Source organism: Macrosteles quadrilineatus, unplaced genomic scaffold (genome assembly GCF_028750875.1).
Source record: "Macrosteles quadrilineatus isolate MER2022 unplaced genomic scaffold, UCM_ALF_1.0 Scaffold_8__2_contigs__length_117827958, whole genome shotgun sequence".
NCBI lineage: Eukaryota > Metazoa > Arthropoda > Insecta > Hemiptera > Cicadellidae > Macrosteles > Macrosteles quadrilineatus.
This window is the reverse complement of record NW_026542601.1, coordinates 90,788,640-90,808,618: the sequence shown is the minus strand read 5'-3', so window position 1 is coordinate 90,808,618 and position 19,979 is coordinate 90,788,640. Positions and strand designations below refer to the sequence as shown.

General features: G+C 35.7%; 2 protein-coding genes across 2 annotated transcripts; one reads left to right on the top strand and one right to left on the bottom strand.

The window, feature by feature from the left end:
* Positions 1-390: 390 nt before the first annotated feature.
* LOC129000561 (uncharacterized) lies at positions 391-6,535 on the bottom strand. The gene is made up of 4 exons (XM_054427523.1): positions 6,473-6,535; positions 3,010-3,250; positions 1,661-1,788; positions 391-510 (listed from the first exon to the last, which is right to left on the bottom strand). The coding sequence occupies exons 1-4, from the start codon at positions 6,533-6,535 to the stop codon at positions 391-393; spliced, it is 552 nt and encodes a 183-aa protein (XP_054283498.1).
* A 5,192-nt stretch (positions 6,536-11,727) lies between these two features.
* Positions 11,728-19,002, top strand: LOC129001012 (secretion-regulating guanine nucleotide exchange factor-like). The gene is made up of 6 exons (XM_054428141.1): positions 11,728-11,882; positions 13,166-13,519; positions 16,356-16,548; positions 17,681-17,893; positions 18,137-18,286; positions 18,399-19,002. The coding sequence occupies exons 1-6, from the start codon at positions 11,865-11,867 to the stop codon at positions 18,554-18,556; spliced, it is 1,086 nt and encodes a 361-aa protein (XP_054284116.1). The 5' UTR covers positions 11,728-11,864; the 3' UTR covers positions 18,557-19,002.
* Positions 19,003-19,979: the final 977 nt, after the last annotated feature.

Here is a 19,979-nt window from a genome sequence, read left to right as displayed (position 1 = left end):
GATGACGTCACGTTTGTTCTCGGTACGCCAGCAGGTAAGGGTCAGCTGAAGTGTAAGTCAGAGTTGTATGTTGGTATGATGACGTCACGTTTGTTCTCGGTACGCCAGCAGGTAGGGATCAGCTGAAGTGTAAGTCAGAGTTGTATGTTGGTATGATGACGTCACGTTTGTTCTCGGTACGCCAGCAGGTAAGGGTCAGCTGAAGTGTAAGTCAGAGTTGTATGTTGGTATGATGACGTCACGTTTGTTCTCGGTACGCCAGCAGGTAAGGATCAGCTGAAGTGTAAGTCAGTTGTATGTTGGTATGATGACGTCACGTTTGTTCTCGGTACGCCAGCAGGTAAGGATCAGCTGAAGTGTAAGTCAGAGTTGTATGTTGGTATGATGACGTCACGTTTGTTCTCGGTACGCCAGCAGGTAAGGATCAGCTGACGCGACGTCAACTCTCCGATGATGTTCGTCATGACTCAGCTTCTTCAGTAGTGCTGATCCAGCCAGTGCTAACGCCACCTGCAACGTAACATGGCCCTGAATGGTGTTATAAGGAGAAATGGCTTCTGTCTGTGTGTATGCGTGTTTGTTCTCGGTGGGGGAAAAACGTACTTAAATGAATGGGTTGAACTTTGACCGAAATGCACCATCAGGTCAAAGGGCCGAACCTGTCTTATTTTATGTCCTACAAACTGGGGTACTAGGCTTTAGCCTGGCCAGTAGTGGAATTATTGCATATACAGAGTGTCCCGTAACTCTCTGGACACTTATATATAGCATAAAAGGAGTATTAGCATTGTTTAAATGGAGAAAAGTGGTCATACATTACGAAAACAACACGTTTCTCTGTTATTATTTATCCAATCTTAACAAAAAATTTACAAACGTTTTTGTCTCTTGCAATTTTTTTGTAAAGTTAACAGTTTTCGTGAAATGTGGCATCAAATATTTTAAATTGCCGCCATTTTGAAACGGTTAATGATTTTTTAGTATAATTTCTAACAATAATAAGTTTTAATAAGGTTAACATTTTTGCAAAATATCAAAGCTATATCTCAAACCGTTTAGGAGTTATTAATGTTTTTGTAAAAAACACATAAATGCCGACAGTCGGTAAACTAGACTCCACAGACCCATGTTACTATGGTGAAATGTGTTTGTCTTGACCTAAGGAATCACGCTATATACAAGTGTCCAGAGAGTTACGGGACACCCTGTATAGCTACGTTTTTTATCCAGGATTTTTAACCCCAAGATTTGACACCAACAATAATTAAGAACTGACCCTAATAACTATCATGATAAATACTGATAATTTTGATTATATTACAGCTTATGACAACTGATAATTAACTAAAAATATCCAACCGGTTAACTAATTTCAAAAGTAAAGGTATAGGAAGAGTAGTGGGTCTTACAGTCAAAAAGTTTTAATGCAAAAGTATAAAAGGAGTTAATGAGTAGGATCTCTTGTAAAATATGAAGGTAAATATTGTCAGTGGTTTTGTTTGAATTATTACGAAAAATGAATAGACTACTTAACGAGTGATATAAACTCTAAAGGATAAAATCGTTTAGTAAGGAATAATGTTTTAAGAAAGTATAAAGTCAGTATTGTAATCAAGTTAATACGATAAAAATGGTCCTTAGTTTGCATATTTTCGCTCACCTTTGCTATCAGTAGAGCCTTCCCCGCTACCAGAGCCAAGCCCTGCAGTTTTAGGGGTATGACGATCGCTGCGACTAGGGCAGCGAGATACAAGTACTCCAGGTACTTCTTCTTCTTTCCACGTCCATCTGTGACAGTTGCATGATCAGATTGGATTTCAATGATTTAAAAGCAATTACCGGTAATTGAAATGTGTCATTACGAGTTATGCCAGTTCTAATTAACCTCCAATCCTAAACTGTCCGACAACAGAGTTACAGCGCCGTGGTATTCTCATGACGCAATCCCCGCAGAACACGCGTGGCTCTGTATTGCTAGACAGCGCCGTTGTATTCTCATGACGCAATCCCCGCAGTACACGCGTGGCTCTGTATTGCTAGACAGTGCCGTTGTATTCTCATGACGCAATCCCCGCAGTACACGCGTGGCTCTGTATTGCTAGACAGTGCCGTTGTATTCTCATGACGCAATCCCCGCAGTACACGCGTGGCTCTGTATTGCTAGACAGTGCCGTTGTATTCTCATGACGCAATCCCCGCAGTACACGCGTGGCTCTGTATTGCTAGACAGTGCCGTTGTATTCTCATGACGCAATCCCCGCAGTACACGCGTGGCTCTGTATTGCTAGATGGCGCCGTTGTATTCTCATGACGCAATCCCCGCAGTACACGCGTGGCTCTGTATTCCTAGACAGCGCCGTTGTATTCTCATGACGCAATTCCCGCAGTACACGCGTGGCTCTGTATTGCTGGACAGCGCCGTTGTTTTTCATGTCTGCTAAAGACAATAGGAAGGTTTCTGTCTTGTATACAGGATGCTCAAACATAATGGGGACATAATTTACATAGTGATTTCTTGGGTAAAAAAAGGGAAAATCAAGAATAAAATTTGTTCCAAAATCGCTTCATTAACTAGATATCCACTATTATGTATTTTTTACATAAACATTTTTATCGTTGAGTTTTGTTTAACCGATCTTTATGAAACTTGTTGTGTATAAGGTATAAGATACCTATGTTAAAAAAATGTATCTTGATTCAACTTAAAATTTCAAAATAGTGGTCATTTAATTTTTTTAACTTAAATTACAAAGTAATGGCTGATTTTATATATAAATGTCATGGAAACTTTTATTTATAACTTTTAATTCCATATCGAATGATACCAAGCTCAAAAATATCGAGTAAGGAATAGTTAAAATATTACAGTTTTAGTTGTAAAATGGGGTAGAATAAGGCTAAGCTCAGGTTAACCTCATTTTACAACTATATAACGCTACTATAAAACCGTTAAGTCTACTTGCAGCATCCAGACTCAATGATCCTAAAACCACCCACAAGCACACTTACCACCATTGACGTTTCCCAGCTCAATGTTGATGTTCCTGGTGGTGACGAGGTGGATGAACTTTGAGAGGATGTCCTGACCTCCCTGGCGTCCCGCGGGTGACAAGTGATGGTCGGTCCTGACCAGAGTCACCCCCTCTACCAGGGGGATGGTAGACATGTTGAGAGCTCTGTCTAGAGCTAGGTCTACCTTGCCTTTGACACAGGAAACGTTACTACATGTGTCCATGACTCCACTCCAAACCTGAGAGACAATCATAACGACAATCATAATTGTTAGATTTCACATTTTCAAGAACTAACAGAGTGAACAGTATATTTAAAATGCTCTCTTACAAATTTATCATCCTTCTGTAGGCTGAAGAAAATGTCAAGGTTAGTTTAGCCCAGTTTGCATGGAGGTTGTTTTGTCACTTACTATTTAATTGATTGTTATATAACTTACTTTTAAAGTTAATTTCAAAATTGTTTACCTACGTTATCATTTAAAAAACAGAAAAGCACATTATAAAATCCACCCCAAAATAGAGAAACATTTAGTTGATATCTGTCCCCTCTAAACGTCATTAACATTAAACATTAGACAGGTTTTAGGTATTATTTATAGAATGAGAATTATAAGTCTTCTTGTAGGGGTTATTTTATACGGACAAATGTTTGTATTACTATTTGTATCTCAGAAAACTATAATAATATTTAGAAAAACATTTTAACTAAGAGGAGTGTTTGTTTTCATTGATGTTATGATCTAATTGCTTTTAAACCTTAATCAACGATTTTCAACATAGCGGTCGAATTCAAAATCCCCCAATGAACGTGCAGTGGTTTCTTTGTTTTAATTCTTTTCAAGCCTAACTTTTTGGGGATATTTGCGGTGAAAATTGATATTTTTCAAGAGAAATATATTGGGTTAAACTGCTACAATTTCTTAGGTTAGTTAAATTTAAGATGTCAAAGGGTGAAAATTGTTTTGAATACAATATTTAAACATGCTTTCGACATGCTGCATGATCTTTGATTTTTGGGAAATTTTTTTCTGGATAACCAAGTAGTTGTATGTAGTGCTCACCTTCAAATGTAAGGGCTGCCAGTTTAATCCCAGAGTCAATTCTATGCCTAGATGACATTATTAATCTAAAAATAGGGATATAATATCTATATAGTGGGATCTATAAAATATAGTGGTCTTTAATATCTAAACCCCGGCCTTAATAATAGATCGCAAAAATGGCAATAGTGTTGAAACGCAAAACAAAATGTAGGTATTGAATAAACAGCAAACACTAAAATTGTCTTCCGTTGATTCATAACCATACCTATAAGTATGGTTATGAAAAGTTTTAATTTATGGTTAGAATTCGTCCTAATTGTCGACAACACGATAGTCATGCTTGCCTACCTACCGTCACGCCTGGTGAAAATCATGAGGATGAAGATACGCTGTGAAGAGTTTCTTCTTGATCTTTTATAGGTATAGTTAAGAACACTTTGGGACTCGCTGTAAAAGAAATACCGTAGTTATTTGTGTAACTGCAGTAGTGGGCGAAGTGGGGTACTCGCCCACTACGGCTCGTGCGTAAACATTTTCTCTCGAGTGCAGCAAAGGCAGTTTGCACTCATGTTACACATTATATTCTTTCCTACAGTTACTATGTAGAAATCATATAAATAATTAGTCTTTCAAACCACTGAGCTAACTATAATAACTGGAGTAACCACTCTGTGTTTAAAAAACGTACCCCTGTTTTTGCTGATTTTGTTTCAGAGTTTTGTGTTGTTAAGTTGGCCAACTTTGTTGAGTAAAGAATTCTTAGGCTGTTTAAATCTAATCAGCTGTGTGGCAAGGTAGGTACAACGATGTAAAAACTACTGGATTGCGCTCTCAGTAGCACTGCGGGCGCTGTTTTCGGTCTAGCTCCCCCCACCACCTACTGGCAGTAGCCGACGCAGCCCATACACTCTCCATTGTAAAACGCACCTTTTTAAGTTGCTGCTCTGTTTAAATATATAGATATAAAATATTGCTAATGCATGCCAAACACTTTTTACTATTCTAAACTTTATGTCTTCTTCTTTTCTTGCAGAAAATAGCACATTTGAACTCTTAAAAACCCTACTACATTTTTCCAGTTATTATCGCAAATCTATGCTTGACATTAACGTGAAGGCATACTTTTTTATGACCTATTTTGTAAGATACATTGTCATTAAAATTGAAAGAAAAAAATATCTCGTTTACGTCAAACATAACGTTACCACTGCGGCAAAAACTTAGCAAAATTATTCTAAATGTTTATGTACTATATTTTCGATAATTGAAATAGATTTTCAATTACAAATATTGTACTTTCTATTTCTCCTTTGTAATCACTTATTATTTTACCATGTACAATTTGGAACTAGCAATATCAGTTGTCTAAAAACATCTACAAAACGGGTTTAGTGAATTTGTAGTTTTAATGAATTCAGATGGGCTGATGGGCTATTTTCTGCAATAAACAAAACAGACATAAAAGGTTTAGCTAGTAAAAAGAGTTTGACAAGCGTTAGCAATATTTTATCAATATAAATTTCAACAGAGCAGCAAATAAAAAGTGTGTTTTATAATGGTGAATGTATGGGCTGCGCCAGCTTCTGCCAGTAGATGGTGGGGGAAGCTAGACCGCGCGGCCAACACTGAGCCAGCGATCCATGAGTTGTTTATATCGTTGGGTAGGTAGAATCATAGACTAACCAACACGTATGTTTTATCTATCATAGAACTTTTAGTGTGTCGAAATATAAACTAAGTAGGCTACATTGAAAAACTGGGATATTCATCTTGTAGCAATGGAGACCAACCAATAATTTATTCCAAAGTCATGTTTCTTAATCTGTAAGCGTTGTAAATCAATGACAAATAGGCTATACCTAATATTTTTAAAAACTATAAATTCGAAAAAACTATGCGTTAATAAGATACTATTGACTAGTGGGATAAACTACATCCCTATATTCAACCCGAATATTCGTTTGTACAGTATATACCTAGATAAATTAAGCACCAAATAATTTCCATATAGTTTTCATATTAAATACGAACCTATGCTACCGTCACAGTAACTAGATGCAACAAGTATTACACCGCCAAAATCAATAATTAATTCAAATTAAAATCAATGAGTTTTAAATTTCGTTTAGTCCTGCTGAAAAATGCTGAAAATTTATATATTGTTGTAGTGGAATATTCAATGTGCAACGAAAGTAATAGTGACAGACTTTTTCACTAATTGGAACTATTATTTTGGTGAAATCAGCTGATGAATTTCCAAAATTTGAAAAATTAAAGCTGTAGTATCTTCAGCTGATTCTTTTCTGTTCTTAAAATATATAAAACTACTGTTCTTTCCCGCATGTATTGAAATCACCCTCTTAAGCTGTAACAAAAATAGTTTTTTTCATATACACTAAACAGTATAACACTGACCTTGCTCCAGTCCTGGGAGGCTGCCGCCAGACCGAAGAGAAGCGGAAGCGCGGCAACAGCCATGTCTGCAGCGAGCCGAGCAAACACTTGGTTATAAGGAGGTGTTTTTACACCGGAAGTTGTCGTGTGTTATCTGATAACAACCATCCAGGTCAGTTGAGGCTGGGGTCTACTAACCGCGCCCACTGCTCACTGCTACATCTAGCTGCTAACTGGGCCTAATTTGATGGTGAAAGCGTTTACACTTTTGTTTACGGAATTGTTGGTTTTACTTCGTATTATCCTCCTGCTGTTGTGTGGTCGATTAGCTGCACATGTATGCAGCTCTGTTTCAATTTGAGATGTTTTCAAAAAATCATTATGATGTGGTGACCAGTATTCCTTTTTGAATTGTGAGTTAAAACCTGGCATGAGTATTCCTCTCGCGTTTTAGTAATACCGTAATACAACATGGTTTAGAAAGAAATTGCCAAATTCATGTTTCGAGGATTAAGAATGCGAAACCCCAATTTTTACCCCTTAAAACTCTATTCCCATATAGTTCGAGCATACTAGTTCGCAAACTCAGCTGAGTAAACACAGATTTATGTTCGTACTAAATGCCATAAAATATTGATGATTTTGCTCGAGAAACCCACATTTTGAAAACTGCATTAACCAACTAAGTGTTTCTAATTAATTACAATTTATCTTTTTTCAGGGTAATGCCAAAATGATTTCATAACAAACGATACCTGACCTAAGGAAATGGTAATACAGTACAACAACATTAATTAATACCCACAATTAAATTACTTTTGAAGATTAAGAAGAAGATTAATAAGGGAAAACGGAAACGATAAGACATGTTAAAAAATAAGTGTTTTTATTAGTTGTGTCAATTAAACTTTATTATTACATTAAATATTTTGTAAACTTATTTAAGAAGTACACTACTTAGGCCTACTAGTACGTTTTCTGTGCTACTGAAAACAGTTGGTTACACTTTTCAGGTAAATGTAGACCCTTTGTGGTTGAGCCCCATTTACAATTCCTTTTTGCTATTCAGATTTTAATTTCTTTCTTAAAGTCTTCCATTATACGGTACATCTCAGTTGCTCATGGCACTATGAATTGTTGCCACTTCCACAAAATAAGGCGTAATAGATTGATAATTCAAGTTACATAAATTATTTATGTACAGACATTTGCATAATGCTGCTTCGTTTATCAATTTATTGTGAACCTTTTAGGGGTTGAGGTTCAGTGTTGCCACCAACTCTGAGTGAAAAGTCCCTAGATCAAGGAAAGTTTGTCGCTAGAAATCCCTAGATGTCCTAAAATGTCCCTAACTATGTCCCTAGTCTTAAAATTATGGCAATAAAGTAAGTAAAAGCACGTTTTTAGCATATGTTGTCATCGCACTATAGTTTTCAAATGTTTTAGAAAACCTTTACTTTGATATAACTGACCCCACCGGATTATCGAACAATAAAAGTATCGATTCAACCAATAACCAAACATTAACTAACCAAAGCCCAAACTCAATCGATAATGCAATGGAGTTGAATATCAAAGTTCAAAATATTTTCTGAAAAAACAATATATATTTGCTAAACAAGTCAGCAAATATATATTTGCTAAACAATCAGCATTTTCAGCTAAACAGTCATCTAAACAATCCAGATAATCTTGTGCACAACTTTGATATCCATCAATCCAACTCCATCGTAATTATCGATTAATGCAATCGATGGATATAGAAGTTTGGGTTTTGGTTAATTTGTTAAGTTAGATAGATCAATTTATTTGATCAATACATAAAATGCAATAGATTATGCCAGTAAATAGTAGAGGAATGTAATCAAAAGGACACTTGCAATCAAGCTACATCAATAAAAGGTTTTTATAATGCACGATAAATTAAGTGTTGTTTCTTTAGGTATTAGGTTAGGAATTAGGTTTCGTTTTGCTATCGAGTATCGATATAATCATTCGGTACATTTTGTGGTTGAAACGATTGAGTCGGATATCAAAGTTTCACTATAGTTTGAAATACAAATAAATGTGTCCTTATTTAATATTTTTTTGTCTTATTACAAACATTTTGTATACCTTTATACTGTCTGAGAAATGTTTTTTTCAAAGATATATCTGCATTTCTTCCAAAAAATATTCAAAAACCTTTTGTCCCTAGAAATCCCCAAAAACTATTTGGTCCCTAGAATGTCCCTTCAGGTTGAAAATGTCTCTAGATTCGGTACAAATCCCTAAAAGTGGCAACACTGTTGTGGTTATCAGTTTACCTAGCATTTAACCTATCACATGAGCTCCAAACCTGTGCTTAGAACGTATCAAGTCTAGCAAAAGGTAAGTAGATACAGTACTAGAGTGAACAGTACAGATAAAAATTAATGGCAGCACCAGGATACGAACCTATGACATCTCTACCATGGATTCGTAGTCAGCACTACCAACTCAAGGATGCTTTTAGACCAACTTGAGCCTCCACCCTCTGTAGTTAATGCTCCAACTCATTGACACACTGGTATTTATTCGTTCCTTGTGAATTTCTATAGAAATTTATAGGAAGATAGTACCGGGATTAGTGTACTATCTTGTATTAAAGAGCCAAATTGGTTATTCGTTGGTGTTTATCCTGCCCCTCCAGAGTTCATTAAGTCACCAACCCACACATTAGATGTATATTTTAACCTGAATAAATGCAAGGAGTGGTATTATCTGTGTAACCCAGTTACACTGACTGAGATCAACTGTTTGTTTGGCCAGGACCATTTATGGTAAACCCAATGATCAAGAGTTTCAAACATCTATATATATAAAATCCAATGTATGTATGTTTGTTTGTTTTTTTGTTTGTCCTTTATAGACTCCGAAACCGCTCGACAGATTGTAATGAAACTTTCAGGCATTATTAAGCATTATTCAAGGATGGTTTGTGTGAAGTTTGATGCAGATCCGTCAAAAGGGCTCCGCCCCAGTGGCTCTGGAGTTTCCCATGATAACCTTATGAGTACTCAGATTTAAATGGAATTAAAGAATCTTAACAGCTGGCTCAACTAAACAATTTGATTCTGTGATGTTAAATATAATTAAAAAATTAATAGGTTTACCAACAGGGTGCAGCACTATTATTTTTTTAAATTTATGACAACAGCTAAGTTGCAACCAAAAGGTGAGTGAGCGTAGCGAACGAACTTCAACCTGGAGGCGAGTTAGCGTAGCGAACGAGCTCTAACCTAAAGGTGAGTGAGCGTAGCGAACGAACTTCAACCAGGACGTGATTGAGCCATACGAACGAGCTCATCTTGAAAATGAACGAGCATTTGACATAAAACCACATTAGGACAGGACGACGTCTGTCGGGCCAGCTAGTTTACTATAGTTCCAAATCCTGTGTCAGGTTCACATTTGAAGCACTAACCAATTGACTAACAGAACAGACAATTACAACCAAAATACTGATGTGTGTCCAGAATATTGAGTAGAACTAGAGAACTGTTCCATTTAAATTTCTGAAGAACAGTAGAAGTAGAGTAATGTCATCTACTGAAATTTTTAGATCATTTTGCTAATATTACAGCGGAAAACTCACTAACTCTTGACTTGAAACAATAAGAGCATGAAGTAAAATTACTGTCCAAATTGCACCATGTATGAATCACGAGTTCACAATGTGAAATTCATGAAGAGTAAAACCACTGGGCAGCCGGATGTGTAGATGGATCCGCTGGGTGAACCAGGAATTAATTAATAGGTCATAACTAGCAGTGAACACCCAACACTGCAACAAGGTGATGTGTAATTGGTCAGGATTTAACTTAAGTAATTAGTAATCACAAGCTATGAATTTATTGTAAAATAACTAACAAGTCAGTGTATTAAAGGTAATAGTGTATTTCTTACAATTGTAACAACAGTAGTTGGGGGTATGTTAATTAATTTGGAGGCTTGTACAGTATTTAGCATAAATTAGCTAATCCGATATGGTAAAAAATAATTAATTAAAACGCATTGTACTGTACCGAGTAGGCTCTATATCTTGTACCTCAGCATCATAGATAACAATCGAGGAACTGGAAATGATGTAGAATAAAAGAACAAACAGAGTCATTTGTGCCTTCAGTGTACTTAACATAATCTAGCGATCAAGTTTTAGTAAAAAGCAAATTGAGAATTTAAATTCAAATGCCGAAAGTGTACGAATTGTAAGGCTGTTAAACATTTAAAAAATTAGTAATAAAATGTATAACAAATTGCTAGTATGCATAAACAAAAATGTTTGAGAACGATCTTGAAAATTAGATGGCTGGAAACTGTAAATATTGTATTGTAAAAAGGTTAAAATACCTGTAACTGCATTGTGATTCCTCTGCTCCTATAGATATTGATCTAGCAAGAATGAAAAACAATAAGAAAAGCCAATTTGCAGTTTAATGAGCCCTGCTATCAAATTATTCTTGGGATTTTTTTACTATGATATTTGATATACCGGTGACCTAAACTAGGCTATAATTTACAATAGACATATTTTAGCCTAATTTAATTTATGTTTGTACTCATTTGGTTGTTTTATGGTGGTTTTGAAAGAGGAAAACAGAGAACGGGAAGGAAATTATGTAGTTTAAAATTGTTAAGAGGGAGGAGTTGTTTTATTTTATTATAAATCATCAGTATTTTTTTTTTATATTGCTGCTATAAAATAATTCACTGTTTGGTTCTTATAGTGACTTTGAGCTTATCTATTTATGTACTTAGTACAATAAGGGGTTTCTCTGTAATATCCCTGTACCAGCCGTTCTACTTAACCAATTGTTACGATTGATATGTTATTTTAAGGTTTATGACCTGGGGCGGATGCGAATTTTTACTAAAAGGTAATTTCCCCCTTTCCCTTTTGTTTGATTTACTTTTAGAGTTCAATTTCAAATATTCAGTGGAAGCTGAGCTGACTAACCTAATGTGAATTGTAATTTAACAGCCGATCCTTCAACAAGGATACGAATACTAAAATAAGTAAACCAAGCTATCAGTAATATGGACGTTAGTCAATTGATTTTTGCATGCCCACGTGATTATAATGAAAATGTAATTTTAAAAATCAATTATTACTGAGGTAAGAACCAGCTTCATGGTAATGATAGTAACAATACTAGCTTAAGAAAAAGTCAGAACAACCATAACCACTCAATCCAATCCAATCAGGGCTGAAGCTGAAGTAAACAAACTCAAACTAACTAAACTATAACATAACCTGTATGTTTTACGAAATTACGATTTCCAGAATTATTTTCCAATTAAAACTTATTTTTTAACACCTAAATGTTTAAGTTATCTTTAAAGAAAAATTCAAATAGTTGGCAACTTTAATTTTAGGAGAAGTTGATCCGTCATGAAGCTTTTCTCATGGGTAAATAATTAATTTGTGATGTAGGCTTAGTGTAGGTAGCCTAGTTGAAAAAATAAAGTAGCCCAGTTGCAAGAATATAAGTTAATAATATACAGATTTTTTACTATATAAGTTATATATCTCTAAAATATGTTGAGTGCCCAATAAAGAGTCGTAAATTATATTAGATGGTTTGGCCTAGGCTTTAACTTAATCACATCACCGATTCATTTCACTTTTCTTGGAGTACATAGGTAGGCCTAAGTATACGGTATCTGTACGTGTTGTCAAATTTGAAAGTCGATAGGCCTACTTCATATTATCCTGCATATATTTGTGAACCTTTTCTTTCATTCTAATTCATTAATAAGTCAGAAATAGACCCTATGCTATAACAAAGAACCAATAGGCTATTGACATTGAGTGTTGAAATATTTTGATCGATGTTTTGCTAACTTATATTGAATTAAAATTTGATCCGATAATACGTTGTAGGTTCTCTGTGGAACTGTAACTTACCCTTCCCAAAATTTAGAAAGAACAAGTAATAAGGCCTAACTTAATCCTGCATTTTTCAAACAAGTTTAGCCTACTTTTCGAACAAGTTCACGAACCTGCATGATCATACAATATGGGAACAGTGGTCTATTGAGAGGTTTATTAGGTTAAAATTGGTTTTTCCCATTTTTACGCTATAAATTTTGAAACAAAAAATTTTGCAATACCTTTCTAGGCTACATAAGTTAATTTTGTGGAGCATGAGTGACTTAAATAAGAGTCCTAAAATCTATGAATCCTAAAATCTACGTAAAATCTATGAATCAGTTTTTACTACAACTTAGTTATGGAGAACAAAAAACTGTAAATTAATAATTTCCGTTCTGGTTATTCTTAAACTGTTAAGGGCATCTGTTGGTTGCATTCTGAACATTTATTAGTTTCATACTAAACATTTCACAACAAAAAAAAAACACAAAAAATCAAAATTAAATTCCCTGTAGCAGCACACCTGAGTAGCCTAACTCCTTAAACTAACTTAGGCCTGAAATGTTACAGTATTTGAATATGGAATAAAATACAACATTTTTTAGTGAAAATCCAATTAGTAAAATGAAAATTCGCTTAATCTGCCGCTTTGCTGTGACGGAGGCATTTTAAATGTATTATATATTTTGTATTAATTAGGGACAGACTTAAATATAAGTACCGGTACTAAACATTTAAATTTATTATGTTTACCGGTACTTTGAAGACTACCACAGTGAACCATAAACTATAACAATTAATCTTCTTTTACATTTCAGGGTGCAAATTCGTATGGGCAGTTGGGTCATGGCATTCAAAGTGAGCAGTGTTTGTACCCAACTGAAGCGAAGATACCTGATGGATTTGATGACATTGTAAAAATTGAAGCCGGTGGTGGGCATACTATTGCCCAAGACTCTGGGGGCAATGTTTTTGGAGCTGGGTCCAACAGTCACGGACAGTTGGCGGATTGTGCAAACAACACAGTTGTTCTGTCCAAAATGAGGTCCCTCGGAGAAATGAGGGTAACTGATGTCACTTGTGGGTGGGAGTCGAGTTATTTTACAGTAAATGGACAGCTCATAGTGTTGGGGTCAAATAAAGCTGGTCAACTGGGCATTTCAAAAAGCAAGGTAAAAATTTATATTTATTTAGCCTATTTTAAAAGATAGTTATGTTATGATTGGTTTTAAAAAATAAGTTGGATTCAATTGATACAAGTATGTTAAAGGATTGTAAATTAGGATTATTCAGTTTAAATGGTTTAGTTTAATTGATTCAATTCGTCAACTGTACGGAAGTCAAGTCACATTAAGATGATGTTCTGTGCACAACAAGCTGTTCCAGCTGCGATGCAATCTCATGGTCACTTGTAACCCTGGCCCTCTGTTAAAAAATGATGATGTTACATTGAGGCCAAACCTGTTAGTGAATAGATAATGTTTGTCTCCCCAAGACCACAAATCCAGATTATGTGACCTTAAAAGTCTATCCATAAAGAATTTATATTCAATCACTTCAACCCCATTGACAACAGAATTTCTGTTATTTCTGTGTCGATAATTTTGTTTTTGTTTTTACGCCAGTGGCATTGTTTGGCTTTGAAAGGGAACGGTCCAAACCCTGGTCTTGTTACCACCTAACGTCCACTTAGGTACATTTATGTTATATCCATTTATGTAATTTGTCATTTATAGGCCAATGTATTTCAATACGATATGTCCTTTATCAACCAAAATAAAAGCCAAAAAAGATAAATCTGCATCCTCCTCTTCTATAATAGTATAAAAAGAAGCAAAACAAGCTCGTTGAGTGTTATCCGTACTAAACTCAATAATGCCGTTAGATTTTACCCAAGCCTGATACGGTTCATTGAGAGCGATCCCTCCACACCAGCTAAGCTAAACATTAGCAAACTCAAAATGGATCGCACATATGTCTAGGCTCGCTCGTGTAGAAAGACCTTAAATCTACACTCCTTAGTGTAACCCCTTAGCCAACTGAATTACCATGTCACTGTCGGTCGAATGGGTTGTTTACCAGTAAGCACTTGACGACACTACAATCAGAGGTTGGATTTGACATTCTAGTTTAGGGCCAGTGGGTTAGCAATGTTAGCAGTACAACTTAGGCTACTCGTGGCGAACTGCAGGGTTGAGCTACACACAAGTCATCAATGGGTTAGTGGCTAATTGTTCAAATTCGAACTAAAACTAGATTTTTTATCTTACTGTATGCGTTAGTAGAATAATCTATATTTTAATTACGTAAGGCGATTCTTTGTGTCAAAATTGTGGGCGCTTTAGAAGTGGTAGAACAACGGGAGAAGGGTCAAATTAAAGGTCTTGATCCCGTGAGGGCGGGAATAATAGTGAAATTCCTCAAATTTTAACTGAAAATTAGATATAACGTAAAATGTTTTCCATAAGAATAACATTAAATGCCATTTACTGGTGATTTTTGTTTACTTCAATACAGCTGATCGTGATTTATCACTAAGCCGGTACGCAATATTAACATTTCGATGACTTATTTGCCAGTCAATTCTGCAATGTACCAGGCCTTTAAAACCAGTTATAAGGTTACCTATAATAATTAAAACTTTTTAGTTACCGGTACGTTATAGAATGTTGAAATAAATTATTTTACTGTGAAACTTTTCTTATTTGTGTATTTTTAACCCTTAGAGTGCCAGGCGAGAAATAAAAGTAACGCTCAAAAAATGCCGATGATTTTTCCCGAAGGTCGCGCTAAAAATGCCGAGCGCGATCTGGCGATTTTTAGGTTAAAATTTCGTAAAAATCGAATTTTCGATATTTCGACCAACGAAAATCGATGTATCGCATCTAGCAACTTTCGACTCAATGTTAATATATGGGTTAAAAGAATCCGAGTATTTATTCGGTTGTTATGACAGCTGTTCGATCATTACGAAACGTCCGGTCAGCCGGACGTTGGCACTTTTGGCTCGTTCTAAAAACGTCCGGTCGGCCGGACGTTGGCACTTTTGGCTCGTTTTAAAAACGTCCGGTTCCCCGGACGTTGGCACTCAAAGGGTTAATGTTTAACATAAAATAACCACATCGACTAAGTAATTAACGATGCATGATAAAATGTAAAACTTCTGCTTAGTTTTTATTTCAAAACATTTATTATACACTCAAGATTTATTATACACTTCCTTTGTAAATTTACTTTAAATAGTGTATCTGTTGCTCGAATTCGAGCAATTGCTAAGTATTACAGGTGTTATTTTAAAACGAATAACAGTCATAATTTAAGATTTGACTCCAAGATTATGGAAATACTCAAGATGTACAACAGATCGATATAATCAACATTTCTTGTTAATATCTTATCATTTTTCAAAAGCTGATCTTGTTTTTTTCAATGTTTTCTGCAAATAGCCTGCTTACTCATAGTCACATTAGGTTGTCTATAATAACGATTATAAATTCTAAAACAAAACATTATTTCTATTTCTTCTCCTTGGTGGTGTTCTATGACTTTCCTATGATTCCATAGTTTGCAAATTGTAAAACAGTGTTCAGTTTTTTTTTTAGTAGGGCTATATCAAATTATCCAGGCTCCCGCTTTTTTACATTGTAATATTTACGCCAACCCAAATCAAGGCCCCACTAGAAAAAACAGGCCATGCTGCAGGACCCATGACGTCACACTAGTGGATAGATTTCATTGATAAATTCAGTGCCATCACCATTCCCATATGTTTTAGGTAAATAAACAAGCTGGCTGTTTGTAAGATTTTAATGGTAAGAGTTTAGTACAACTATCCACCACTGTGACGTAGTGTTGCGTTGCAGCATGGCCTGTTTTTCTAGTGGGGCCTTGCCCAAATTCAAATAGTAAATATTTCATTTCAACCAAGTCAGTAAATATTTGTTAAATATTTGTAAATATTTGTAAAATCATCCCGTTCTCTGTGACTTAAGGGTTTTCCTGTTCTAGGTGCTCACTACTTCACACCCAGTCGTTTTACCCATGCAGAATGTAGCCCAGGTATCAGCCGGACTACGACATGCAGCCTTGGTCACACAAGCCGGCCACGTACTTGTCTGTGGAACGGGGAAGAGAGGACAACTTGGCATCCTAGGAGAAGACAGCAAGGTACCGACCAAAGATTGTGACTCTTGGGAAAGAGGTTAGGATTTGATTTATGTGCTTTGAATAGGCCTGCTTATTATGCGTTTTTAATCATTCGCTAATTGCTACATCTATTAAGGTGTATTTTAGTTGGCTACAGTAGACACTACCACATTTGTATCCTACTCTTCCTTTGATCGCTAAACACATTCCATGTCCTGAACTGGTATTGATCATATTCTCTCTCTTTCACCAGCTTATAACTACCTAATTATTACTTAGCCTACCTATAATTACCTACCTAGGAAACTTGCTTTCTGTCTGTCTTTTTTCCCTAGCGACACAACAATATGACAAATGACTAACAACTTGGCAATAACGTGACATTTGATCAAGTGATGTGTCAAAATTGATTCATACATCTCAAAATCACTAAAACTTAGGCTAAGAAAAATTTCAGTTTCGAGATTCAACGGAGAGTTACAAAATTCAAATCTAACTCTGACAAGTAAATTGTTCTTAACTGCAACAGGTAGGCCTACAATAGCCACTGATACAACAACGACGTATCCTCTGCAGTTTCATATTGATTGAGCAAGAGCGAGCATTCTTATACTTTGACTCTTATTCATTTTCTTATATGCAAACTCCTCCTAGACGATTAAAGCCATCCTTTTCAAATTTTGCATTGTGAAAAATACCATATCAGCGAGTGCCAATGTCTATATGGATTTTTAAAATTCTCCTAGGAATCTGCTCTGTGTGGTTTCAAAGTTGCAATGTAGTCTAATCCTACCAAGTGAATCTCAAATTATTTTGGAGCTAGAGTAAAGATGTTGAAGAGGTGGATCTAGAAACTTTATACTTCATAAGTACTTTATGAGTCAGCTACTTGCTCGAGTGTGGAAATATACGTACCTCAACAGGTCTGTTTTTTTTTTAAACCCGTTTTGACTATGTGTGTGTTTCGAGTGATATTCACGTTTTTGTGCTATAATTACGACGCCTTATTGCGCAACGTCTGTCTGATGATGGCACAGTGATGCTGAAATGGCCGTAACATTTGTTAGACTACAGGAGCTGGTTGACTAAGGTAATATTTCAATTTAGAAACTTTATAGCTAAACCTGGATAGTTTTTAAATCTATAAGGTGAATATATTACATGTATATTTTAAAATTTGTATGTAGTGGCCTCATTGGAAGGAGTGGTACAAGTAGCGTGTGGACAACATCACACTTTGGCTCTGACGTCAGACGGAAGACTGTTGGGGTGGGGGGACAACCGGAGGGGACAGCTAGGGGAAGGCACTTCGCTCATCCCCACTCCTCAACTCATTACGACTGCAGACGACGCTGATGTAGTCATCAGAGCTGGGTGGACTCATTCTGCAATGGTCTCAGGTTAGGATTAAAAGTTAACTTGCAACCTAGGCCTGGCAAACCTCAAATAACATTGTTTTACCCGCTCAAGGCACTCAAAGGGTTAACATTTTTTAGTTGTCGCAATCATAAATCTTTTGAACCAACAGTTAAAGATGGATACAGAGTAGTTTTTCTAGTGCAGCTTCCCATATCCGTTATACCATTAACTGATTCCTTATTATGGCTCTGTGTCTTGTCCCTAAAGCATGTTGTTTCTGCCAGGAGGTAGAGTGAGGAGTTGGGGCAGGAATTGCTATAATCAGCTGGGACACAGCTGTGGTCAAGACCAGGTGGCTGATGTCAATCAGCTGATCAGCCTACAAGGTGTCAAACAGCTGGAACTTGGATCTGAGCACAACCTTGCATTGCTTGGTGAGTATTGCAGTTATGCTCAAATATATCCAACTGAAGTAGGCAATAGACATCCCATTCTATATTCTTGCCTTTACTATTTATCATACAGATTATTGCATTTGTGTTGCAGAAAATGGTGAAGTTTGGAGTTGGGGGTGGAATGAACATGGGAACTGTGGCACAGGAACAATAGATAATGTTGTCAACCCTCAAAAGATCTGTCTTCCGCATCCAGCATTCAGTATATCAGCCGGGGGAGGCCATAGTCTAGCTCTTTGTGCAGCATGATCTACTTGGGCATTGCAAACCTAACATATAAAGTACTGTACATACCTTTTGTTAATATCTCTGTAGTTTTGATTTCAGACCACCCTGTCATAGTCTATACCTTTTGCCATGTGGTTCAACTGGGAAATTATATTCTAGGAAATTTTATTCTAGACATTCTATTCTTCTGATAGAAATCTTTTGTTCCTCAAGACTCATTTTGATCAGATCCGTGTTTTGTTTTATGGCTTCAGATAGTTCATCATCATCTACATAGTTATAGTCTAGCCCTTTGTGCTACTTTGTGTTTTTTTATGAACTGGATTTTAGACTTGATTATTTGCTTGCAAATAATGGAAAACACGTTGAAGTTAGTTTGACTCCTGTACCAAAATTTGAAATGATTTTTTAAACTTTAATTGTTATTTTGTAGCTTTAAGTGGAAAGTTAAAGGTTTTATGATTGTTTGAAGTTGTAAAAGTTTTTTAATAAACACCCTGTATAACAGTTAAATTCATTGTGTTTAGTATGACTGTATTTAGGCATTTCATGGTAATAATAACATCATAATCGCCTTCTGCTTCTTCACAGTTCATCCCAAAAAATTACTTATGGATATTTTTAGCTAACAGTAAGTCTCTTGATGGTTTTTTTCTTCTGATTCACAATGACATTGTGCCAGATAGCATTGTAAAAGATGTACTTATAAGTGTGGAAGGGGGATTTTTTATGGAGTTGAATCAAAATAATAAATAAGTAGAAACCTCTTACTGTTCCTGAACTCAAGACCTTTATTTGTTTGCTGCTGCACATTTGGTTCAATGACAATGAATTAAAACCCAATTGTTTATTCTATCTCAACGCTTCTTTAGCAAATGCCTCGTGACAGATTTATTATTTTTAAGATGCCTCCACTTTTGTGATAATGACAAAAGTCTGACAACTTACATTACAAAATCAAGGAAAATACTGGTCAGTAAATGAAGAGTGGGTTTATGGTGTGGAAGTTTGTAGTTCTGCCTATATATCCAGCACAAACGTCAGAAATACAGCATGAAACTGTACTCACTGTGTGGAATAGAGGGCACAGTACTCCGATCCACAATCTACTTGGGTAAAGATGACCACTCTTGAGAATGTTATTGTTTTATTATTTTTATCATCATCTCAAATACGAGTGAAGGATGAGTGTAGAAAGAAGTAAGATGCCTTGTGTAGCTTTGTTACTTACTGAAGAAGTAGGTTCTTCTTTAACTATTTTTGTTACTTTTATGATAAAATTATTCAAGAAACTGATAGAAAATAGAATTTAATGAGCATGACAAAAACATAAGTGTATGAATTAAAACCAGGAATGAACTGTTAGGTAACCATAGCAACTCATTTAAACAAAACCAAAGTTATACTTTCAGCTGGTTTTCAACAGTATTGAAGCACTCACCAC

Coding starts and splice junctions, on each gene's coding strand:
- LOC129001012 (XM_054428141.1), top strand. Junction 13,520..16,355: donor TGGGCATTTCAAAAAGCAAG/GTAAAAATTTAT, acceptor TTCCTGTTCTAG/GTGCTCACTACTTCACACCC. Junction 18,287..18,398: donor GCACAACCTTGCATTGCTTG/GTGAGTATTGCA, acceptor TTTGTGTTGCAG/AAAATGGTGAAGTTTGGAGT.
- LOC129000561 (XM_054427523.1), bottom strand. CDS start 6,535: ATGGCTGTTGCCGCGCTTCCGCTTCTCTTCGGTCTGGCGGCAGCCTCC. Junction 1,789..3,009: donor GCTGGGAAACGTCAATGGTG/GTAAGTGTGCTT, acceptor CAACTGTCACAG/ATGGACGTGGAAAGAAGAAG. Junction 511..1,660: donor AGGCTCTACTGATAGCAAAG/GTGAGCGAAAAT, acceptor GTTACGTTGCAG/GTGGCGTTAGCACTGGCTGG.